At 44.0% G+C, this 24,781-nt stretch overlaps 2 protein-coding genes and 1 long non-coding RNA gene across 6 annotated transcripts in view; 2 read left to right on the top strand and 1 right to left on the bottom strand.

Moving 5' to 3' along the window:
• The window catches only part of LOC145423598 (uncharacterized), a 16,816-nt gene extending 6,273 nt beyond the window's left edge, over positions 1–10,543 (top strand). Inside the window, exon 2 of the long non-coding RNA XR_013904653.1 lies at positions 10,188–10,543. This is a non-coding gene — a long non-coding RNA (uncharacterized LOC145423598). The remainder of the gene's footprint in view (positions 1–10,187) is intronic.
• The window catches only part of vars2 (valyl-tRNA synthetase 2, mitochondrial), a 19,630-nt gene extending 2,148 nt beyond the window's left edge, over positions 1–17,482 (bottom strand). The window contains exons 1-27 of one of the 4 annotated variants that reach the window (XM_026156500.2): positions 17,049–17,430; positions 15,608–15,689; positions 15,426–15,526; positions 14,231–14,352; positions 14,091–14,157; positions 13,861–13,958; positions 13,697–13,778; positions 13,113–13,232; positions 12,558–12,666; positions 12,396–12,484; positions 11,914–12,004; positions 11,687–11,814; positions 11,505–11,608; positions 9,593–9,674; positions 9,411–9,487; positions 9,205–9,292; positions 8,922–9,015; positions 7,317–7,387; positions 7,120–7,245; positions 6,923–7,027; positions 6,501–6,569; positions 6,344–6,422; positions 5,836–5,966; positions 4,486–4,638; positions 3,954–4,205; positions 2,003–2,114; positions 617–819 (exon numbers count right to left, since the gene is read on the bottom strand). In XM_026156500.2, the coding sequence (XP_026012285.2) occupies positions 617–819; positions 2,003–2,114; positions 3,954–4,205; positions 4,486–4,638; positions 5,836–5,966; positions 6,344–6,422; positions 6,501–6,569; positions 6,923–7,027; positions 7,120–7,245; positions 7,317–7,387; positions 8,922–9,015; positions 9,205–9,292; positions 9,411–9,487; positions 9,593–9,674; positions 11,505–11,608; positions 11,687–11,814; positions 11,914–12,004; positions 12,396–12,484; positions 12,558–12,666; positions 13,113–13,232; positions 13,697–13,778; positions 13,861–13,958; positions 14,091–14,157; positions 14,231–14,352; positions 15,426–15,526; positions 15,608–15,689; positions 17,049–17,207 (2,994 nt within the window). In that variant the 5' untranslated portion in view covers positions 17,208–17,430. Of the gene's footprint in view, positions 1–616; positions 820–2,002; positions 2,115–3,953; positions 4,206–4,485; positions 4,639–5,835; positions 5,967–6,343; positions 6,423–6,500; positions 6,570–6,922; positions 7,028–7,119; positions 7,246–7,316; positions 7,388–8,921; positions 9,016–9,204; positions 9,293–9,410; positions 9,488–9,592; positions 9,675–11,504; positions 11,609–11,686; positions 11,815–11,913; positions 12,005–12,395; positions 12,485–12,557; positions 12,667–13,112; positions 13,233–13,696; positions 13,779–13,860; positions 13,959–14,090; positions 14,158–14,230; positions 14,353–15,425; positions 15,527–15,607; positions 15,690–17,048 lie in introns of all 4 variants that reach the window. The other 3 variants (XR_013904644.1, XM_026156502.2, XM_080296279.1) reach the window with 3 other exon arrangements.
• Positions 17,430–24,781, top strand: ppp1r11 (protein phosphatase 1, regulatory (inhibitor) subunit 11). Its single transcript, XM_026156509.2, has 3 exons — positions 17,430–17,968; positions 19,163–19,271; positions 20,413–24,781. Exons 1-3 carry the CDS (start codon positions 17,891–17,893, stop codon positions 20,595–20,597), a joined length of 372 nt encoding a protein of 123 aa, XP_026012294.1. The 5' UTR covers positions 17,430–17,890; the 3' UTR covers positions 20,598–24,781.

The raw sequence follows: 24,781 nt of genomic DNA, 5'->3' as shown, positions 1-24,781 counted from the left end.
TTGCAGCACCTTGACTGTGTTTGGGTACATTGTCCCGATGCACGACTCCAGTTTTGGCTGTGGGACAGATGCCCTCACCTCTGACTCGTCTGTGTACAGAGGAGCTCGTGGTCTTCAGTGGCTTCACCTGAAAGCGCCACTGATGATCTAAGAAGCTTGGAGAGAAAAACGACTGGACTTCTCTAAGTTTCTTGAAGACGTTTCACCTGTCGTCTGAGAAGCTTCTTCAGCTCTAAGGCCAAAGGTGGCGGCTCCCAGATATTAATATTATAATCTGTACTGTGTAAGAGGGTAGTTGACCCACTACTGATCATGTGCCTATTCACACAAGATGTTTATCTCCTTGGCTCATGGTGTTCGTGCCAGCAAACTGCCAAAACTGCACACTTGGCGATGATCAACCAATCAAGTTATTAGCGTAACCTGACTGCTCCTTACTTATTAAACCCTGCGCATTACAGATTGGGTTCATATCCTAGAGTAAATAATTTCATTCGCAGTATGTCAGATGATAATCCCAATGCTGAAAGACTAAACTGTCAGTCAGTCCAACACACAAAGTTAATTCATTAACAATGAAGTTCATTGCTTCATGCAGAAGAAGCCCGATACGTACTTGAACGTGAAGATGTAGCTGACATGTGTGGTCCACCACACCAACGAGGCTTGTTTTGGGTGGAGAAGTGGAGTGTACAGACGGGGGGATACTGCCTCTGTCAGAACAGCAGATGTGAAGGTCGGAGATTCGGCTTAAAGTGCTAATCGCTGACCCGAAGCGAAGGAGGACCTCGGCCTGGCTGGGCGAACACACTGCCCACACTGAAACCATCGAGATTTAAAGAAATTAAAGCATGAAATCATTTTTGTTCTTTTCTTAAAGAATAAAGGTCCTGCCACAGCTGAGTGTGGCTCTCAAGGAGCTTTCAGAGTTTTGGCTACTTTGTTACACATATTCAGGCCAGTGCTCATACCTGACCATTTTCAAAGGAATGTTTTATGTTTGTTTGTTGAACCTCTGAATAATTCACGCATTTAAAAAAAAAAAAAAAGAGAGAAAAGTGAAGAACCAGTGTTGTGTCTACACATAACAGGCAACTTAGCAAAGAACCAATTTTAAGTGAAGCCTTTGGCACTTTGTTACAAGTGTCAAAAACACAGTTTGTTCCCATTTTTGAATACCAAGAAAAATACCAAAGATACCAGTTTGACAAGCATTAAATGGTATTTTTACACAAACAAGACGATTCCAAAAAAGCTGTAAGTTAAAAATTTGGCATATATTAGTATGCAAAACATACTGCACTAGCAAAGAGCTGAAACAAAACCTGAACAATCAGCTATTTACTGGTCCATCTACTGTCAGAAATGGTCCCAGTGGAAGTGCAGCTGTCAAGAAGCCGTTCTTAATGAAGCCGAGAAAAAACAAACTGAGGCATGAAAATTATGCAAGACGTGCACTGATGATCAAAACGTGTCTGATGGAGAGAAATCCAAATCTGAAACTTTTGGTTCAAATCAATGAATTGTTCAGAGCACATCAGAACAGTGCGTGTCTAGCCTCCTCAGATCCCAAAGCAGTGTGGGATCATCCTGACAGATAACAGAACAAGAGGCAGAAATATCCAAGGAAAAATTCTGAATGTCCTCCAAGAAGCCTGGAGAACTATTCCTGAAGATACTTTTAAGGAGAGCTGTCTCAGAGAGCTCAGGCTGTGAAGAATAAAGCTGGTCCTATGGGAAAACGGGAAATGGGTGCAGCGATTTTTTTTAAATATCTGCAAACCTTTAACTTCTGTGCTGTATCTCCATAAAGTCAGAGTTTGTGCAATATTAAAAAGAAAAAACGCTGCACCCATTTTCCTGGCAAAAAGTGAAGAAATCGCGGGTGACTCAAGACTTTTGCATAGTAATAAAACGTAACTTTGTTGCTATATTTGCTTTCAAGCATTTGCCAGTGGAAGAGTCGGTGTGATAATGGTTATGCCTTCTTGTGCTGACTTACTGTCAGGTTTTGCTTTGGTTATGCCACACTGTGCTCGTAAAGAACGGGCCACTCGGATCACTTCCTGTACCAGCAGGAAATCTCTTTCCTCTTCGGCAAAATGCCAGTGTGCCTGTGAGAATGGAAAGGACCGGGAGGTTAGAGAACTAACACATCAGCTGAAGTCCACGGACAGTGTTGTAAAGAGTCTTTTAATAACTCTGGGACAGTTTTCAGTCCTGGACTAAGAAAGCATCTCAGTGTCCAGGTTAGTGTGGAGAAAACCCTCGGTAAAAAGTAAAAGTTTAGAAGCTTGTTATTCTGGCTGGATCATGTGACCTTCGTTATGCCACAGTAGAGCATTTTCTCTCTTTTATCACCACGCATTCACTTGCAGCTGCTGGATGTTACCAAGTTTGCACCTTCTCTTTCCCCGGTTTGTGCTTCCTCCTCTTTGGCTCTTTCTCTCTGCAGGCATGTCTGACTCCACTGAGTTGCGTTTGCTCGTCCCACAAATAGGTTTTTTCATCTTTTCTTTTTCAGGTCATGTTGTAGGACTGTCTTGGTTGACACGCCTCTGCAACATTCACTCTCCTCAGGCTTTGGGAAGGCCTGTGCCAGGGTACTGGAGGTGTGAGTCTGTCTTTTCATTGTGGTTGTGGATTGCTGGACCAACTCTTCCTCCTCGCATGGATATTCGAGGTTTCATGGAAGTTTGCCGAACTAGTTTACATGTGCTTTGTGGATTTGGAGAAGGCATTCAACCGCATCCCTCTGGGTATCCTGTGGGGAATTGCAGGGGAATACGTTGTATTGGGCTTATCCAGGCTCTGTACAAGTGTTGCTAGAGCTTGGTCCACATTGTTGGTAAAATATCAGATTTATTCTTTCTGTTCATCATTTTTATTTGCTGAATTTTTCTTCTCAGAGTTTGCAGCTGAAATTGAAGCAGCTTGGCTGAAAATTAGCTACAAGGCCAAGACCACGGTCCTTAGAGAAGGGCGGAGTGCTCACTGTGACGATTTAAGTAAGGAGAGCAGGAGTGACAGTGCACTCTGAACTGGTCTGTTGTATTGTGGTGACACACTCACATTCAGAAAGAGCCAACTGTGAAAGCAAAGGTGTTGCTGGTCCGTCTACATTCATACCCTCACCTATGATCAGGAGCTTTGGGTAATGACCAAAATAATGAGATGAGAGCAATCCTGGGTTCAGCCTTAAGGAGAGGGTGAGGATCTTGGTGAGGGGCTCAGAGTCGAGCTGCTCCTCTTCCAAATCCAAAAGAGCCAGATGAAGTATTTGGCCACACCAGGCTTGGGTGTTCTGGGAGGAGGCTCAGTAGCTGATTAGATTAGTGCCAGTAGAGGGATGGACAGACATTTAAACCTTCAGGAGTAATTACTGGTGAACTCTCTCTTTCCCAAACGTTCAGAGAGTTTATTTCCTGCTATCAATATAAGATCATCTAATCTATGTTATTGTGGAGAGTTGATCTTACAGCCTCAAGATTATGGCTGTTGTCAGCTGGACCTTATTTACTGTCCCTCAGTCTGTGGGCGTACAAACTGGGCAGTGTGATCAATATTATCTGCTTCTCCAGTGATATCTGTCACTGAAATATTATTAAAATCTTGAATTACACTATAATTACAGTAAATGTCTCTGGGTGAAGCTCACCTAATAAGCAACAACAGTCGTGTTCTGTTTCCTTCTGCTTGCTGTGAGTTTTAGTGTCTCAAGTTTGCCTGAACATGTTTGAATCCGTCTCTGCTCGTCATCTCTGACAGGAGAGGTTTCTGCCAAGCTGGTACTTGGTTTACTCTGACTGGAATAACTTGAGATTGGTAGAAATTTGGAATTTTCCTAAATCCAGATATCAATGCACATTAGCAGGGTTGTTTTTAGCGTTATTTAAGACAAGAAGGTGCTTTCCTGGGGGCTACAAACACTTGAAAACCTCAGAAAGCCCTACCAACTGAGCGGAGCGGGGGTACGGCTGTAAACACAGGCTGGTTTGTGCAGCAGCTTCGGGTGCAAACGGCTGAAGTCTCTGCCACAGCTCCTCAGTGATGAACGGCATGAAGGGGGAGAGCAGGGCCAAGGACACAGACACACAGTGATAGAGAACAGCGATGGCCGCCTGCCTCGCGTCACCACTGTGCTCTGCGTCGGTTGTGAGGACGACTTCCTGGTCCTGCTGGGTCAGCAGAGGCTTTATATACTCCTGCAAATACACACAGAGCAAAGTGACAGCAGCTCATTCAGTGCTGGGCTAACTGCTGGCTTAGCGCTAACACTTTAGTCTTAATTAGGTTAATCTCTTTGCATTAAGCTTTGAGCCTCCACGTTTCCATGGAGAAACCAGATAAATATATCACCTTCTCTCTTTTTTTTTTTTAGACAGAGCAGTAAGAAGATCAGTGGAGATACAAAGGAAACCCTCTTATCTGGTCTGTTGGGATGATCAAAGTCTACGCATGTCCTGGGACAGTTGTGCTCCTCACCATGTAAATATCACACAGGCTGTGGACCCAGAAGGAGTACAGGGCAGACGTGACGCTGTGGAGCTCATAAGCTTCAAAGGCCTGCTCACACTGCCCAACCGTGCTGTGTAGTCTGGAGCAGATCCAGCGGTCCATGCTGCTCAGAGGAGCTGTCTGCAGAGGCAAACACTGTGAACGAGGCGCTTCCAGTGTACACAGTCAAGTTTATGATGCCAGATTAGAAGAAGATGATAAAAGTAAACATTTTTCAGATGTCTTTTCCTCCACGCTGTCAAACAGTGTGTGAAACAGGCACAAACAGACAAGATTTCCCACACCTCAAACCTCTGAGAGACGGCACAGCTGTTTGTAAAGTGGGAGTGGGGGGTCAGCGTGTCGTGCTCAGACTACGTCCACACTCGCCCGGATAGATTTGAAAACGGCGTTTTTGTCTGAAAACACTCGTTTTCAGCCGTTTTCACAGTTGTGCGTCCACATTGAAACGGCCCAAAACGCTTACGTGCAGTCCTGCGCAAAAACGAGTGAGAACTAAAGAATTTGAAGAAAAGCTATCTGATATTCATCTTTTTTTAGGGCTGTCAAAATTGAGAGCAATCAAAACAACTGCTGTATAATGCCCTCCGCTATCTTTGTTGAATTGGTCACATGACTGCATCACATGACCAACATGCGTCATCGTTTTCGAGTGTCCACACTGCGCCGCGTCTCAGTGTGGACGGGAGGCCAAACCGTAGAGAAAACTGAGTTTTCAAAGGCATTAGTGTGGACGTAGCCTCAGTGTCCACGCCGTTAAAACAAAGCTGTCATGATGCATTTTGATATTTGAGAAGAACTGTAGTTCATTTTAACCTGGTGTATTTCTCTTGGTGTGCATGTTTGGTCCCTGTGTTGTGAAGAACAACAACGAGTTTCCTCCAGCTTTGGATCCGACTCAACGAAAAAAAACCAAAAAAAGATCTTTTAGGATCAGCAGATAGATAATTGAGTCAGAGAGCTCCATGGTAACTGGTCAGCTGACCTGATCACTCTGTGCGAGGCAGCCAGTGTTGTTGTATTAGTCTGCTTCTATGTTTTGACAGGACCGTGGAGACGCCCAGGACTCTGTGTTTATGAGGGACAAACTTCTTTCCCTTGCTATAGAGAACCTCTGACAGCCTTTGTACAAAAACACTTTCCTCTCTTTTTACACTTGTGTTACATTCAACACAGCTCAGTGCTCATACTCTGATATGTAGGCTCAGTCCTTCAAAAAACAAAACGCCACACACACACACAGCCTTTTTCAAACAACAACAAGTCTATAAGGTAAGAAGAAGCGTTCCAAATCGTCTGACATCGTTCTTGCTGTACCTTTGCTATAGTTTCCAGTGTTGCTCCGTTCTCACTCAGCACTCCCAATGTGAACCTTAAGGTCTGCCACATCTTATTACAGAAGTGTCTGCAGCTCAGAACCTGAGCGACAGACAGACTGATGTCTTCTCCTGACAACAGGCAAAAGTGAAAACGTTACACACAGTAAAAAGACAAAGCAGCAGCCCACCGGTCTAACATGGATCACTTGTTTGATTGTTCTGCTCCCCAGCAGTTAGTTACAAGTTAGGAACCTCTGACTGTGATGAAAGATGAGATGTTATCACCCTGATAACATCTCATAAGCTACTTGAAGGTACCCGAGATGGTTTTAACCTTCTGTGTTGTAATGACGGCTGGCTTTATGTGAAACAGGGATCAATAATATGTTATGCAGTCACTTTTAACTCTAGTGAACATATGCATCACATCTTCTTTCCCGTGACGCTGTCTTCCACATTCATTCGCTCTGACAAATTGCTTCCCGTCAGAGGAGGGACTCACTCACCCTGCATTTTGTGAGAGCAAAGGGCAAAGCGCAGAGCATCAGTCCCACACTCTGGGATCCCCGCGGGGAAGTCCTTCCTCTGTGGGGAAGCAGATGTAGCAGACAGATAAGAGTGGGAATAAAGAGAAAGAACGAGTCGGGAGGGAGGGGAGCTGACCTGTGCTTCCATTGCAACCAGCTGCTCCCTCGGATCCAGGTTCCCCTCCTTCACTTTTGCTTGAAGTCTCTAAGAGGACGGAGGAAACCACATCGTTTAAAGTGAAGAGCAGACGGCTGTGCCGCGGTGACAGCTGTACTGCTTACAACTCTGCTATGCATCTTCTCAGCAACTCAGAGGCTGTGAGACAAAATAAAAATGCAATCTTTCGCCAGCTGTTGTTAGCTCTCTACACCGCGCTGTAGCAGTAAAGACAAATCAATAACTGCTTTTCTTTAAGACGTCTAGAATGAGCAAATTTCCTTAAAATAGAGCGTAACAACAAAACAGACGCTAACATGATGTTTCTGACACTAGTTTAAAGATGCCGGGGCTCTTCACTGAGTGAGACGGATGTCAGACAGTCATTACGGCCTTTTTACCTCCAAAGAGACTCCGTGTATAACGTCTAAGGGGTCGATGACATTTCCCAGAGATTTACTCATTTTTCTGCCATATTTATCTCTCACTAGTGAATGAAACAGGACCTAAGAGACAGGAAGGAAACGGGATGAGAGACAAAAATAAAATAACAGGATATGCTGAGGCTGTAGTCTATTTTCTCATTATTATAAGTAACCTGTTTAAAGGGTAGCTGCCCGGTCAGCTCTGTTCCAAGCATCACCATCCTGGCAACCCAGAAAAAGATGAGGTCACTGCCCGTCTCCAGGACAGAGTTAGGGTAAAACTGCTGCAGGTCAGCGGTCTGTGGAAAGAGTGGGTGGGTTAGGGATGAGGGTTGCTTCTTTTTACATTCAGTCAGAGGAAGTCCAGTACCTGATCTGGCCAGCCAAGCATGGCAAAGGGAAAGAGCGCAGAGGAAAACCATGTATCCAAGACATCTGGGTCTGAAACAGGGAACAATGTAGCTGAATTCTGACACACCTCACATCCTTTCAGTTTATCTCAACATCAACAGTCCAGCTCAGTAAACCACTAACTGGACCCATTACCATTTTTGTCACACGTTTCAGATCATCAAACAGTTTTATATTAGACAAAAATAAGTAAACTTAAAAAAAGACTTTTTAAATTTATACAGGAGAAAAAGCTATCCAAACCCAGCTGTTCAACTAAGAAAGGCAGACAAAGTGAAGTAAGCCAGAAGATGTCAAAAACCAGCACACTGAGATCCAACCACTGACATCTGTGACTCCGACACGAGTACAGAGGCATTTACCATCAGTCATCCACACATGGAGAAAGCAGTGCGAACCTTCACAGGAGCGACCAGTCTGACAAAATTACTCAGAGTGCACCGACGACTCATCCGGGAGGTCACAGAAGAAGCTAGAACATCAAAAGAAGACCTCGGTCGTCTCAGTTAAGGTCAGAGCTCGCGATTCAACAACCTGAATGAGAGCAGGCAAACATGGCCTCCACGGGAGAGTTCGAGGAGGAAACCACTGCTGACAAGAACAGGAAGGGTCGCCTCACAAAAACACCCTCAATGTAGCCGACTTGAAATAATTCTACAAAGAAGACTGGCTCAGTGTGAACGACTCATTAGCAACACAACACTCAAGTTCCTACAGCGAGGGTGGCAGCAGGCGTTTGGAGTCTGAAGCCTGCTGGTTATCTTAGCCTGACATAAAACCTGCTTCACAACCTGAAACGTGTGACAGACATGCACCAAAAAACCTACCAAACTATCAAGTAGGCAACTAATACTTTTACACAGCAGTGTGTAATAATCATGAACATGTTCAGACCCGTCTCATTAGATCAGCGAATCCTTGTCCTCGTCATTTAGCCGGCAGTAGCACAGTCATATTAGTGGTTTACAGAAAAAACAACAGCAACAAATAACTAGAAAAAGTTGCATTTCCTGCAAAAATGCAGCGTAAATGGCATGTAGTGGAATCTGAAAACAGCAGGAGGAGAACTGTCTGCTGAAAAGAGGTGAAGAAGCTGAAATTTGTGTTGAAAAGAGTTTAAAAAATTGAAGTGTTAACTGAAGCTTCTTATGTCATAAGCGGGATTCGAACCCGGGCCTCTCGCTCGGAGAACAGCTGCTCATCTCACTGAGCTAAAACACGGCTCGGCCCGGCAAACCAAACTGGTGATCACACTGATAATGTGGTCCCATCCAGCAAAATGGGCCAAAAAGCTTAATATCTCAAAAAGTACAAGAGTTATGAGCACCAAAAGATATATCACGCTTCAGCAGAAAGAGCAGAACAATTTAAAGTTTGATTGGTGAAAATCGGCTGAAAACTGAGGGACTAGTTCAGCAGCAAAAAATTGATAAATTTTAGAATAATAATAAAGTTTAAAGAGAAACAGGAACACAATAGTGTGAACGCCTCACGGCATTCACACAATAAGGTAACAATGTGTAGATACAGCAGCAGGTTAAAGGTCAGGAGGGAGGCGAGTCACCCCGAGTCAATGTGACGGCATCTGGCTTCAATCCATATTTGACAGCAGCTCTCTGACGGGCCTCGTCCTCGCTGCGTCCCCAAACCCACTGCTCCTGCACGCACACACACACACACACACTGCAGACTGGAACAGACTGACACTGGTGTACAATGTAGGGATTATCAGATAATTCACAAAATAATCTACAAACTCTGTGCAGTCCTTTTGGTTCCTCTGCATGAAACTGTCAATCACAGGCGACACAAGCGTGCTGTTTTTGGAAGTTTTCCCACACACTAACCTCTTGTTGTCCCTCATAACTCGGAAGCATCACTTTGTAGGCAGGGATCTGATGACCCCACCAGAGCTGCCTGGATATGCACCAGTCACTGCACAGCAAACAGAGGCACATTGTTCACAACCCACATGTTCTGTGACAAGAGCTGCATTATTGTGAGAGTGGTGTCATTTCACACATGTCACTGACGACACACGCTGCCACACAACCTGATGTTGGACAGCCAGTTCTTCCACGTCTTTGTGTAGTACTCAGGAATGATTTCCAGCCGTCTTTCCTCGACAGCCTGACCGGGAAAGACCACACCTCTGTGACGATAGTGACCCGGGAACTTTTTCACAAATTTTACTTTTGAAAGCAAGTCATGGAATCGATACAGCTGTAAACTGACCTGCACAGCTTTTTTTGCCATTACATCACACCGGACAAACCATTGGTTTCTTAGAAGAGGTTCAATGATGTCTCCTGAGCGGCTAAAACAGAGAGGAGAGTGGAAAAAAGAATCAGGAAAGAGAAACCACAAAGAAGAACATCTGCAAATGAGCAGGAAAAATAAATAATAATCAGGCCCCATCTCATCTTAATGACCTTGTAGTACCATATCACCCTATTAGAGCGCTCCGCTCTCGCTCTGCAGGCCTACTTGTTGTTCCTAGAGTATTTAAAAGTAGAATGGGAGGCAGAGCCTTCAGTTTTCAGGCCCCTCTTCTGTGGAACCAGCTTCCAGTTTGGATTCAGGAGACAGACACTATCTCTACTTTCAAGATTAGGCTTCAAACTTTCCTTTTTGCTAAACCATATAGTTAGGGCTGGACCAGGTGACCCTGAATCCTCCCTTAGTTATGCTGCAATAGACGTAGGCTGCCGGGGGATTCCCATGATGCACTGAGTTTTTCCTTTCCAGTCACCTTTCTCACTCACTATGTATTAACAGACCTCTCTGCATTGAATCATATCTGTTATTAACCTCTGTCTCTCTTCCACAGCATGTCTTTATCCTGTCTTCCTTCTCTCACCCCAACCAATCACAGCAGATGGCCCCGCCCCTCCCTGAGCCTGGTTCTGCCGGAGGTTTCTTCCTGTTAAAAGGGAGTTTTTCCTTCCCACTGTCGCCAAAGTGCTGCTCATAGGGGGTCATATGATTGTTGGGTTTTTCTCTGCATGTAGTATTGTAGGGTCGACCTTACCATATAAAACACCTTGAGGCGACTGTATAAATAAAACTGAAGACTTTGTACATGGAAACAAGCGAAGCATTCAAAAATCTGGTGATGGATATAAAGTAAAGAGGCAGACAGCTGTGCTCTTCACTTGTTTAAACAATTAAACAATTTATTCTGAAGAGGACTGAATGTTTTTCTTGGCTGATCGAGCAAAGCTATAGACAGGTGACAAATTAAAGGAAAGAAAGGCATAAAAAGAACTACTTCAGTGCGCATTGGCATTATTTCAAGTCATGGGAAAGCTGTGGAAGCGCTCCTTTAAAAAAATTAAACAAATTCTCTGATTTGGTGTTTTGATGATGGTGATGAAGAGTAGTGGCTATTATACTGGTCCAAAATCCCTGATAGGCGAGATCTGGAGACTATATTGACAAGAGGTGGGACCTTCAGGCCTCGAGGGCCGGCACCCTGCAGGTTTTAGATCTCACCCTGGGTCAACACACCTGAATCACACGATTAGTTCATTAGCAGGCCTCTGGAGAACTGCAGGACATGTTGAGGAGGTCATTTAAATCAAGGACACATCTCAACCTGCAGGACACGAGGCCTGGAGTTGGACACCCCTGATGTAGACCATTACAATTTCTACTGTTTACTCTGCATCAAGTCCTGCAGTGCCCCCTGCTGTCCTATGGATGAATTAACTGTGATCATAAGGTTCTCATATAGACAGCTTTGTACTGATTTGGGGTCCGGGACCACGTGAGAGACTGAGGGCTAATAAGCTTCATATAAAGAGATCAGGATATATTCGTGCGCCCCTCACAGCAGTCCCAGCTTCTCATGTGGCTTTGTGGGAAATTAATTACCGACCTCTGCTCCGAGGGGACAAGTGGAGCTAACCCACGACGGCAAAATTCCCCAAAAGCAAAACCGAGCCCTCTGAGCTGGTCACTGCGAGGGATCAAGCATTCAGGCTTTCCCTTTAATCGATGCACCGACACAAAAACCAGTTCAAACTCTGTACTATGGTGTCAGCTGGCACAAAACGCTCTAATGAAAAGACTCTGCACACAACACGGTCCATCCAGTTCCTTTAGAGCAAACACTCAGACGTTGAGCGTGCATGCGCTGCTGTACCTGCAGACGGGTAAACTCATGGCATGAGCTTTTCTTCCTCTGAACAGTCTTTTCTCAACCAGAGCATCCACAACCAGCTGTCTGGCATCAAAACGCTTCACTCCCTTCACAAAGAAAAAGAACAGTGAAACCCAAAGACACACAACAAACTCACACACGTATACAAACAGGTAACACAGCACCTCCAGCCACTGTCCACAGGACCCTGTCATCATCCCATCGCCAGCAATCACAGTCAGGCGTGGAAGTGAGTGTCTCTGTGAGAGGACAAAGTCTGTGTGGTCATGAGCAGGAGTCACCTTCACTGCACCTGCAAAAGACAAACAGGAAGTGGGCGGATACCACGGGTCAGAGGGCTGAACACATCCACAGGAACAGTGTCACGTCAGGTGTCAGGTGTGGTCGTCACCAGTTCCAAGCTCCACGTCCACCATAGAATCAGTGATGATGGGTAACAGTCTGTCGGTGAAAGGATGTCTGCAGTGCTTCCCATGAACAGTCTGGAAGAAGCAAAGACACGCTCCGTTAAACAAGCGTCACGCTGCTCACGTGGTATCCACTCTTCCAGCCTGCAGTTCATCCATTTGGCCTCCAGGCTTCCTGATGCTGTAGTGCAGGGGTGTCCAACCCCAGGCCTCGAGGGCCGGCGTCCTGCAGGTTTAGATCTCACCCTGGGTCAACACACCTGAATCACACGATTAGTTCATTAGCAGGCCTCTGGAGACCTTCAGGACATGTTGAGGAGGTCATTTAAATCAGTCGTCGTGTTTTCAGCTCACTGATGTTACAACACACTGAGCGGTGTAGGAGATCTGTACTGTTTATTGTCCTGAAATATTGTCAAACACTCCCACTGAGACACTCCCAGAGTATCTAACATAAACAACTGGCCTGGTATCGAGGATCATCAGGGTGAACAGCTATGGCCACGTCTCCCAGCATAGTCTCTGGACGGGTGGTGGACACCACCACCTCGGTGTCTAAAATACAGAGAAGAGGATCAATGTACAAAACACAGGACACACCATGTCCCAGGATGGTCCCGACACGCACCGTGGCCTTCTACGGGGTACGCAAAGCTCAGCATCGATCCAAACTCCACCTTGTGTTCATAGCCAGGAACAGACAACATGGTCCGGCCGGAGAGCTCCTTCGAGTCCACCTGATGATGAGTTCAAGTGATATTATATCAGAGGCACACTCTGCTCTGTAGCTCATCTAAAAAGCGTACAGCGAGTGCTCATGTGAGCTCCACATTATCAGACTGTAGCATTAGACATGCAAACACATGCTGAAGGTTTTATTGTTCACGTGGAGGCAAAGAGCAGGTTTGGTACCGTTTTCAGCACACACATGGTCTCTGAGTTCTTCCCATAACCTTTAGTTTTAGATATGACATTAATGTCCATGTGCTAAGGAACAAGCAAAGTCAAACCTTGTACACGTTCTTATATAAAAAAGCCACTTATATACAAGTTGTTAATCAATCTGAAAGCTGTCTGGACCCCTGGATACGAGTAACTTTAGGTTGGGGAGAAGACACATTACTGTCTCTATTATTCTGTCCACTTGTTGCATTTGCTATCCATTTATGTAAAGCTGTCTCACCTCTATGTCAGAGATGGCAGATTCCAGGGCACAGCTCCAGCTGACCAAACCCTCTGAGCGATAAATTAGACCAGAGTCACACAGTCGGACAAACGCTGCAGTTACAGCTCTGCTAAAACCCTGAAATCAAATCACAAAAGCAGGATAAACAGTTGAAGGTGCTTTGCCCCATTCACCACTGCAGCTTTACAGCTCAGCTTCAGTGTTTCACTCTGCAATTCTTACGGCACTTTCATTTTCCTGGAGAGGCCACAGGATGGTGCGATTTCTCGTTTAGACGAGCCTGCGTGTGCCGTGGTGAGGAGGCAGAGATGGCTACAAATAAATAAATCTGCCTTACTGGAAACAGGGACGCTGGGAATGACTTATCATCTCTACCCATCGTGTGTATGTGGTGTATGTGCTTACATCGCACCACAGTTTCATATTCGTCTCTCTTTGTACCGCTGCTGCAGTTATTTGTACAGTTTCATAAATCAGCTCGTTAGGATGGTTGAGATCATCTTTCTGGGATGGTTTCATACGTAAAACTCCATCAACACGTTGAATCGCAGAGTAAGGAACATGTGTGACTCCACTCTTACTGGGTCCATGGTGAAACAGGCTCTGCTCCAGTCCAGAGAAGCTCCAAGCTTCCTCAGCTGGTGGTAGATCTCGTCTCCTTTCCTGCAACAGAGGCTCAAAACTCAGCAAACACCGTGCAGGCCACACAGCAGATGTGCTCAGAAGTCCAGATGTGAAGACTCACTCATTCTTCCACTTCCACACCTCCTCCAGAAACTCGTCCCTCGTAAAGTCTCGTCTGTGCTTCCCTGTTTGCCTCAGCAGTCTCCTCTCCACCACCGTCTAAAACACGAGCACATCGACACTCTCAGCACTGAGCATGTGCCACAATCATGATACAAATGTGTTTCCATATTTTGATGTTACTCTGAGGGACACCTGAGAACATGTGAGCCAAACCGTCATCACGCGTACCTGCGTTGCGATACCTGCATGGTCACATCCAGGCACCCACAGCACTCTGCAGCCCTGCATCCGTCTCCTGATGGATACAAACCATCAACACGTGAGCTCAGAGAACAAAGACAACATGCTGCTCTGCTGTTGATAGTTACCATCGAACCAGCGCATCCTCTACAGCTACTGTCAGAGCGTGGCCCAGGTGCAGAGTACCAGTCACGTTTGGTGGAGGAATACACAGAGAGAAGGTCCGATCCCCAGCGTGGGGCAGCCGTTCCTGAGAGCAGGAAGGGAAACACGTTACTGGCGTGCATGTGTGCACACTCGCTCTACAGAACAACTTTTTCCTTTGCTGTAATCAAATATCTCGTAGTGCTGTTGCTCGTGCTTTAGTAACGTATACTTTGTAATTATTGAAAATATTGACTTGACTTCTAAGGATTAAAAAAACATGTTCAGATTCAAATGAAACTGAACATTAAGGTGGACCTTTGAGACTGAGTGAAGTCTCTTTTGCTCCTCGTCGTGCCACCTTTACCTGGATAACTTGAATACAATCAGATCACTCTGACCAAATCTGAGGTGGTCAGGCTTGCAGTGTGATCACATCTCAGGAAGACGCACTTTTCTGTTTTCACAATCACAATGATCCTCTGAAGGCCCAGAAAAATGCACAACAGATTTATTTTCCCAAATAGATCGTTATGGCTTTTACCACATGATTGTCATATTTTATTCGACCTTTATTATTATTATTTATTTATTTTAAGTTATTGCAATTAGAACGGACAGGACTGAGGGACGGGAAAGATGAGGGACAGAGAAGTTGGGGAGAAGAGGAGGAAAAACTCGAGATGAAGAGGGAGGGAGAAAAAAAACCCACTGAAAATCTGCTTCATCACCTGCCGAGAGAAAAACAAAAACAACACAGGAGGACATCACAGCAACCTGCCTTCTCCTGTCAAAGGAACAGAAGAAGCAAAGCAATATTTTTTCTACAATAAAAATAATTATTGTAGAAAAAACAAACTGCTTTACAGCAAATAAAGAGCGCACTGCTGGCAGGACAAGGTCAGAAAGGACATAAAGGTCACTTTGGACGCCTGAAAATATGACCAAAGTAGAAGTAACTGTCTGTGACAAATACAAATGTATGTTTTCTGATCAGTGCTCTCAAACAGTTCATCCATTTTCTGCATCACTAAATAAAAAGTATTTATTTGCATTAGTATTACAGCTTAGCTGATTAACCACTTACTCAGTTTGTTTCATAGAAACTGCAAAAAAACTGCATTAAAGTGAATTCATTTTAACTGCAACAGTAATGATTTAACAAGTTCACATGTTTACATGTTGCTCAGGACTGAAGAATCCCTCTTTCTCCCACCACTGATACCAGCTGGACTCCACATACTCTGGACTGTAACACGATGGGAACGGTAAGCTAGTGTCTGCAGGGAAAAAGAAGAAGGACTTTCAGAGCCTGTGAGGAGAAGAGACAGCCGAGCCAGCAGAGGTTACAGGAGAGTCACCTTTCTTTGCCCCAGGAGGTGTAGGAGCAGTGTAAGCAATCTTCTGCTTCTCACTCCACTTTACTGCTTTACCTTCAGCACTCTGCAAACAGAAACATCAGAGCGTGTCTGACTGGCAGCTTCAGCTATCATATCTCTCATAACTATATTTATGACATCATGGAGTGCATTAGCACAGCACTGAACAAGTCACAAGTCAACACGGTTGAAACACAACAGTGTGTAAAGTAATTGTCCCCTAAACCCAATAACTGGTAGTGCTACCCTCAAGACGTCCAATCGAGTGTTTGAGTTAACAGCCAAGGACTCTTTCACATCACTGTGGAGGAATTTTAGCCCACTCTGCTTTGCATGATTGTTTCCATTCAGACACATTGGACAGATTTTCCAGCACAAGCAGCCACTGATTTCACACATGGCTGTGCAGGTTTGAATAACTTTAATAAATGAAAGCATCATTTAAAGACATAAAGACCTGGATGGCCTCTAACTTTCTGCTTCTTAATTCAGATCAAACTGAGGTTATTGTACTCGGCCCTGAAAAGCTTAGAAATATGGTATCTAAGCAGATTCTTACTCTGGATGGCATTACCTTGGCCTCCAGTAACGCTGTGAGGAACCTTGGAGTCATTTTTGACCAGGACATGTCCTTCAATGCACATATTAAACACATATGTAAGACTGCTTTCTTCCATTTGTGCAACATCTCTAAAGTTAGAAATATCCTGTCTCAGAGTGACGCTGAAAAACTAGTTCATGCATTTATTACTTCCAGGCTGGACGACTGTAATTCATTATTATCAGGAAGTCCTAAAAACTCCCTTAAAGCCTTCAGCTGATCCAAAATGCTGCAGCAAGAGTCCTGACAGGGACTAGAAAGAGAGAGCAGATTTCTCCTGTTTTGGCTTCCTGTTAAATCCAGAATTCAAAATCCTGCTCCTCACATACAAGCTCTTAAATAATCAGGCCCCATCTTATCTTAATGACCTTGTAGGACCATATCACCCTATTAGAGCACTTGGCTCTCGCTCTGCAGGCCTACTTCTTGTTCCTAGAGTATTTAAAAGTAGAATGGGAGGCAGAGGTAACTAATGAGTGCAGCATTAAACTATTACATTATTATTATCGATACAACGATGCCAGTATATCTGTAAAAATACACACAAACGCACTAGTACTCTTTCCTTGGGGGATTTGGCAGAGAGCTTTAGCCTTAGTGCTTTGCCTCCCTCTAACTTTCTCAACTACACATGTTTCTTTTCCAAATATTTATTTATAAGTGACTTATGTATGTATGTATGTATATATATGTATATATTGTACTATTCTTAGTTAGCGTATTGTCTGTCTTGTCTTAATGTTGGTTTAAAATGGAGCACTGTAACAAAAAATAATTTCCCCCAGGGATCAATAAAGTATTCTGATTCTGATTCTAACTTACACCATGCTGACTCGATAGGATGCCCTCCTCCCGCACTCGTCTGCGCCTCTGCTTCTCGGCGTGGGGTCGAAGTTTGTTTGTGTGAGAAGCTTTAGGTGGGGTGCTGGAACAGAGTCTGGCTGCCCTCCTCAGACTCGGACCAGGACCTGTCCTCCACATCCTCGGTAACTTTACACGCTAGAATGCCCACGCATGCCAGCCACAGCCGTGTAACGTCACTACTTTGTCCCTGCCAACCTGAGGAGAGACGTTTGTATGGAAGCTTTACACAAAATTAAATCCGTGACAAAACGATGTTCCAGTATGGTTTGGTGCTGTTTGTTGACGGGATATTATATCTTCACGGACAACAGGAAACGCACTTGGTCCGTCTGGAAATATCTTCCCCACAGCGTTTCAAGTTAAAGCTAAGAGGAACCGGAACATCCTTCCCGAGTTTAAAAATAAAATAAATTGTGGAAACAGAGTTTTCTATCCAGTTAACTATCTAAACCATTTAAATTCCACACATAATATAATGATGTAGCCCAGCGACTACTGTCATGTGATTATTTTTTGTGGGTGATGATGGTTCCCATAGCTGATAGTTGTAACGAGGAGCCGTACGTTTCCGTTCCGACCCTGGCTAACGCGTTTTGTGCTTTGACTGTAGCCACCGCTGTCCCACACCTCGTAACTGTGGGTTGACATTTTTCCATTCAGTGCGATTTTTGGAGTTAAAGAGCGGAAGGTTAGTCGGTTAGCTGTCGACTAACGCGGTGTCGCTCATTGTTGACGCTCTGCTTCGTTTCTTTTGGATCTTTAAGCTAGTTAACGGTAGCGTTAGCAAAGCAGCTGCAGGGATGGCGGAGGTTCCAGGAACATCCAGTGAGACCATAACGGAGACCGTTCAGACGAGCACGCCGCCGCCGCCCCAGCAGGTAAACGATGGACAGCTGTTCCTGAGACAGTTGGACCGCTCTGGCAGCCAGTGACAGTGTACATTGAAGATACAGCGTTTATGTTATTACGGGGGAAGCGTCGTGAGGCCTGATATGTTAGTTACGTTAGGCTTATTTAAATGACAGGGCTGCTAGTAGCGCGGTAGCATTAGGGAAAGCCGATAGCGGGCTAAGTGCTGAATAGCTCCGCGTTGCTGTGTGAAAGTTAAACAGCTTTCAATTAACAACCCGAATCTGTAGTATTGTTGCATAATGTCTAAAGCAGCAGGAGCATCCGGTTTACATGTTAAATACACTCTGTTCAAATCATATTTCAAGTTGTCCTGCTCAGATAAACAGTCAGACCTCCATTAACTTAGAATGGGTTTAGATGCAGCGCAGACAGGCCCATCTGCAGGCACCACGGGGCAAAGGGATGGTCTCTGCTAGCATACATGCCCGGTAACCCCAGCTTTGTGTCATTTCTGAGGCAGGTGCTCTTTAATAGTTTGTTATTAACCCCTCCCAACCCTCACGGCTTGACTTTTTTTAAAATTTGTTGCGCATTTTTTATTTCTTTTTAAATATGTGCATAGTCATGTTTGACTTTTAAATAAGAAGAAGTCTTAAAGGATATTAAGAGGCATACTCGTGTTTGGCTACAACATACTTTGTGTATCATTTTACACAAATCTTCGTAGTCCTACTGATGCAGACTGTTTACTGCAGATGTTGTCATAATTAGAAGTATTTCAATAGTTGCAATTTATTCCTTATATTGTCAGAATTTGCCTAACTGATGGTCATGGTACATAGACTGGTTCTTATATAGACGCTTCTGCTCTGAGCATTCAAAGCACTTTCCACAACTTAGCCAATTAGCACTTGTATCTGTCTAACATCCATACACATTTAGAGTCTGATACATCAGAGGAATAAGTCCTTGGGGTTAGTATCTGCAGCAGACAGGGATCAAACCACCAACCCTCTGATTAGTAGGTGACCTGCTCCATCACCTGAGCAAGGACATGTTTTACTTTTCAGAGAGCAGGAAACAATAGCATGCCCATGACGCCATAGAGACAACAAGAAGGTCCTACAAATGATAGATGTCATTGAGTGTGACTGCAGGATTCACAGTTCACACTGTGGTTTGTTTGCGATGTCTCACAGTAGACCTCTTACATGTTACAGGAGGGAAGAAGCTTGACAATCAAGTTGAGGAAGAGGAAGACTGAGAAGAAGGTAGAGTGGTCCAGTGACACTGTCGACAACGAGCATTTGGGAAGAAGGTCTTCAAAGTGTGAGTTTATCTTTCTCCGTAGCACACAGGCTGAGAAATGTAATTAAGCATTTCAAATATGTCTGCCACCAGTTTTCAGTGTTTTGCTCTGTCACATTTTAGGAGGAACAAATGCAAACGTATTGGATGCACTTTTTCTTTTACTGTTTAGGTTCAGTGCCAAAACTTGCACTGTGGTATATTTTATGTTTCACAGTGGGGTTGTTGTTATCAGTGGGATTTTCTGTGGGCGTCCAGTGGCTCGTCTGTTGGGATTCTGCAGAATATGAAATAATTGAAAGTCATCATAAAACAATTAAAACTAAATCACAAAAACAACACAGCTGATATTTTACTCTTATGCTGAGTGTGGAACAATGGAATATTTGGCACCGGGCTGCAGAGTCAGTCCTGAAAAAGCTGTTTCATGAAGTTTGTCCTGGAAAGAAACTCGATTTGGACGTTTTCCTCTGAACTGTGTGGTTTTATTATCAGGAAAGAAAGCAAGAAAAAGAAAAACCAGTTTGAAATGACAACAAAGTACACTGGCTATGCTGCCCAGCACCGTTAGTACTGCCGCGCTGCACCCCTGCTTTCCATAGGATTCTTTTTATTTATTTATTTTTGTATCATTAATTTCCCCTCAGCATGGTTGAAACTGTGTGTCCACAGCAGAGACTGTACTCAGTCAAATGATGCACACTTATTTATAAAGCCTGGACCATATACACCTGCGCACCACGAGTGACTGTACAGTACACGTGGTTTTCCTGTTTAACTGCAGTATATGACACGCATGAAGTAATTACAACAAGTAGTAGCTGTACCGAACGTGCTTCAGCGTGTCACGGTGCATTGCATCTCATTACTTTCCCCATGACATAATCGAGGCTCAGCTAATTAATTTTAATAGCCTTAATCTTTCTCAGTACCGTGCACATGTGTAACATGCACTAAAATGCAGCTAAAGCCCTGAGTAGACCACGGACTCCTGCCTCAGCATCCGCCTTCTGCACACTTACTACATCAAAGACACAGTATGTGTTTAATCACACGCTCCTGCAGTTACTGTTTCTGAAGTGAAAGTATTTTTAATTTTGAAATGACGAACTTGGAGCTTCATGTGAGCCTGTGGCATCATGAGCTGCTTGTTGTGTTTCAGGCTGCTGCATTTACGAGAAGCCCCGACAGTTTGGAGAATCTTCCTCCGAGAGCGAGGGAGACGACGACGACGAAGGCTGCGGCAGCGCTCACTGTATCCTGGGCCACGGCAGGAGAGGCCATGGACAGACGGGGGGTGGGGGGACTACAGTACCCCCAAACTCTGGGGGGTCGCACTCACACTAACAAAAAGCAGGGCTGATTGTGTGGTCTGAGGGCTCTTTGGCGCCACGACAATGACACATTAAAAACAAACAAACTGCACTCTTGTTTTAGTTTAGTTTCATCACTGAGGTTCAGGCCTGACAACCGGGCTTCAGCCCGAGTCTGAAAGTCCCAGCTGCTGCCGCACGACGGCAGCCTCTGTGCTGCTGCTCCTCTCGGGGAAAGTCATGGCCACGTCACGGGCTCGTGGAAAATACTTTGCCGACCTCAAAGCGTGTTTGCTATTGTGCCAACTTAAATATGAAGCATAGACTGGCAACACGTTCAAATTGTGATTCTAACTGAAATCAAATGACAGTTTCAGCGTTTTTCCAATCAGCTCCACTCGGTGTGCATGACATCACTGCTCAGCCTTATCTGCCGACCTAACACACTAGGAAAATAAGCTCTGAGCTTTGAACTTTATTCTTTCCTTTGTTTGGTTTTATTGAGTTGTGCTGGCAGGTTGGGCTCCTTTATGGTCATCATCTAGGTGATGCGCATCAACCCCATGATGTGGAGGTTTGAAAGGATTATTTAGAAAAGAAAAATAAAACTTGTAAAATCGATTTTCCTTTTTCCAGAAAAGTTATGTCTGCAGATTCCACAGTGCACCCAGAAGAGCTTCACAGCTCTATAACAGTCGCATTACTTCCTGTTACGTCGTAGAACTTTAAATCATTCCAAAAGTAGTCATTAGTAGCAATGTGATTGGTTCTGAATACATCAGAGGAGTGCTGACTCTCCCCAGCAGCATGTGGGACTTTCTGACTGCAAGGCATCAGTTTGGAAAAGGTGACAGCTGAAAGAGGCCATTAAATGCTGTCTGCTCGCAGAGTTAAATGTATATAATACAGCATATTGTTTTTTTAAAATGTAGTTTTCTAATTTATTTGCTGCTCTTAATTCTGAACTCGTCCATATTTGACATGTACCTGAGCCCAGCGGGTTAAATACTGGACATTTAGATTAGCTTCATATTTGTCTTTTCTGAGCTGTTCACCAGATTTACAGCGAATGCTGAACATATGAGCCAAGGCTCTGAATATAGTTTGGTTCACTGAGGTGGGCTTGTGTGAGCTGCTTTTCTATATCTTCACTGTATGGAGAGAAATTTGCTTCTGTGTACAATACGATCCACAAGCGTAAACTAACATTTACAAATGTGTACAATAATTTGTGTGCAACTTTTCAGGGGCACCACAGACAAATATGAAGCGATCTGACCACATGAAAACCATTTTACAAATGCGTATACCCAGACCTGAATAAATACGATTATTTATGCACAGTTTATTAAGTTCAGCTTTACGAATCCAATAATTTTACTTTTCAAAAACCTTTGTGTGTACAAATGTCTACACGTAACATCTCTCTCACTCATTTAAAAACATTACATATGTGTGGAATCGCCTGATGTGCACAGATCACCTCGCACGCCAACGTGGGGTTTTGAGACGAATTTAGCCGTGCCAGCTTGGCACAGATCCACAAATATGAGATGCACCAAGCTCCCAGTGTAAAACTGCTTCAAGTGTAGACCTGCGTGTCTTTTTCTAAATAAACAGAACAGCTCATTCAGTTCTGTTCAGTTTTATTTACACAGCCCCAAATCACAACAACAGTTGCCTCAAGGTTCTTTATATGGTAAGGTCGACCCTACAATACTACATGCAGAGAAAAACCCAACAATCATATGACCCCCTGTGAGCAGCACTTTAGCGACAGTGGGAAGGAAAAACTCCCTTTTAACAGGAAGAAACCTCCGGCACCAGGCTCAGGGAGGGGCGGGGCCATCTGCTGTGATTGGTTGGGGTGAGAGAAGGAAGACAGGATAAAGACATGCTGTGGAAGAGAGACAGAGGTTAATAACAGATATGATTCAATGCAGAGAGGTCTGTTAATACATAGTGAGGTAGAAACACCCAGTGCATCATGGGAATCCCCCGGCAGCCTACACCTATTGTAGCATAACTAAGGGAGGATTCAGGGTCACCTGGTCCAGCCCTAACTATATGCTTTAGCAAAAAGGAAAGTTTGAAGCCTGATCTTGAAAGTAGAGATAGTGTCTGTCTCCTGAATCCAAACTGGAAGCTGGTTCCACAGAAGAGGGACCTGAAAACTGAAGGCTCTGCCTCCCATTCTACTTTTAAATACTCTAGGAACAACAAGTAGGCCTGCAGAGCGAGAGCGAAGTGCTCTAATAGGGTGATATGGTACTACAAGGTCATTAAGATAAGATGGGGCCTGATTATTTAAGACCTTGTATGTGAGGAGCAGGATTTTGAATTCTGGATTTAACAGGAAGCCAATGAAGGGAAGCCGATGCAGGCTTACCCCACATGGGCATGCGATGTGATCTGTGTGTATCAGGGGATTCATCCAAACGTATTTAAGGTTTTTTGAGTAAGTGAGAGAAATGTTACGTGTAGTTTTTGACACACACAGAAAGGTTTTTGAAAGGTGGGATTATAGGATTTGTGAAGCTGATCTTAATGAACTGTGTGTAAATGATCAGAATGTATTCAGGTTCTGATGCATGAATTTTTAGAATAGTTTTACATGTGGTCAGATTGCTTGTATTTGTGTGTGGATTGAAGTGTGTGCTAATGAAAAGTTGCACACAAATTACTGCACAGATTTGTAAGTGTTAGTTTTCTCTTGTGGATCATATTGTACACATTGGCAACCCTTATCAGGTAAATCTCTCTCCATATCATTAGGCTATGGAAGGCATGCTCACAATAACACAAACTAACTAATAGAGGCAGCAGATACGAATTAGTGTATCCCATTCAAATGGACCCATATTCAAAAGTATTTTGCAGGATTAGTGCCTTTCTGTAAAGTGTTCCCCATAATCAGTACCACCTTTTACTGTATTAGGAAGTAGCTCTACAAAAACAAAGTGAGGGAAAAATAAAGTCAAACATTTAGATTATTGAAATATAGTAAATAAACACAGTTTAATCATGAGTACATACGCATGCTAAAATGTTTCAATTTACATACAAAACTGCTTTAAATGAGTTTCTAACTACTGTTGTATAACTAGAGTTTGCAGATTAGTCACACAAGTCCATCTTGTTTTGTGTCCCATGATTTTTATCAGAGACTTTGGCAGTGAGCTGGTTATAAATACAAATATTAACTAAGCTTATATATTTCAGAATTTACTGATTATAGGCTTGTTTTCTTTTTAAAAAACCTTTAATGTCATTGGGAGTCACTTTCAAAATCGGTATTGTTTTAGCTAGTTGGATTCTTGAAGACAGTTTCATGTGTGATGAGGATGTTAATGTTGGATGAACTGAAGTAAGCTGATTTGGTCAGGATCATGTAAGCCTGGATTAGTCAGACTAGATCTGAAGAATGGAGACCTGGAGGAGATACACGGTCGCCTTACTTCAAAACTTTAGCTCTCCGCCTCTTATTTACAATCACTCTGTATTCTGACCAAAGCTCATTAACTCAGAAGGAGGAGGCGGGGTCTGTTTTACCTTTAAACACTTTCATGGGTTTAGTTTTGTTTGGTTGTTTAAATCCTTCGTGTCCACTGGATAAAACCAGTCTGCCCACTTGAGATTTGAGTACAACTGCTTTTTCATTTTTCTTTTCCTTTGGTAGGCGTGGCGTTCACAGGCTCAGCAGTGGTTGTGAGCAGCAGCATGGAAAAGTAAGAAGTTGTGTGTGTGCACTGATTCACTACAGTGTTCACGTTCCTGAGCTGCATGTCAGCCAGAAAACAAAGCCTCGGTGAGGGCGAGGGGTGTTTGTGCTTTTCCTGCTGTGCTCGCTGGTTTCCTCGCTGTGAGGTAAATAAAGACAGAGCTTTACATGATTTGAGGTTCGTTGCTGACCAGAGTGTACACATGTAACTGCCTAACGTGGCACAGAGAACGGGGGTGAAGCTGCGTGACTGCTGGCCCAGGCTTATTTTTCTGACGTCTCTGCTGTGACACTCCATCATCATCGTCCTCATCCAGGATGGGTTCAGACCGTGGGTTATATTCACATCATCTCCACCAACATTTCCTGTACTGCCCACACACATTGTTACATATGTACATTGTTCTTGTAACAGTATTGCAGCTTTCTGTACATATACAATGAATACACTGAGATCAGATTTAATGTGAATTAAAGTTTTGAACTGTGATTAAAAA

This window comes from Astatotilapia calliptera, chromosome 22, assembly GCF_964374335.1.
Source record: "Astatotilapia calliptera chromosome 22, fAstCal68.1, whole genome shotgun sequence".
Taxonomy (NCBI): Eukaryota; Metazoa; Chordata; class Actinopteri; order Cichliformes; family Cichlidae; genus Astatotilapia; species Astatotilapia calliptera.
Note: the sequence above shows the minus strand (reverse complement) of the source record. Positions and strands in the feature narration are given on the sequence as shown.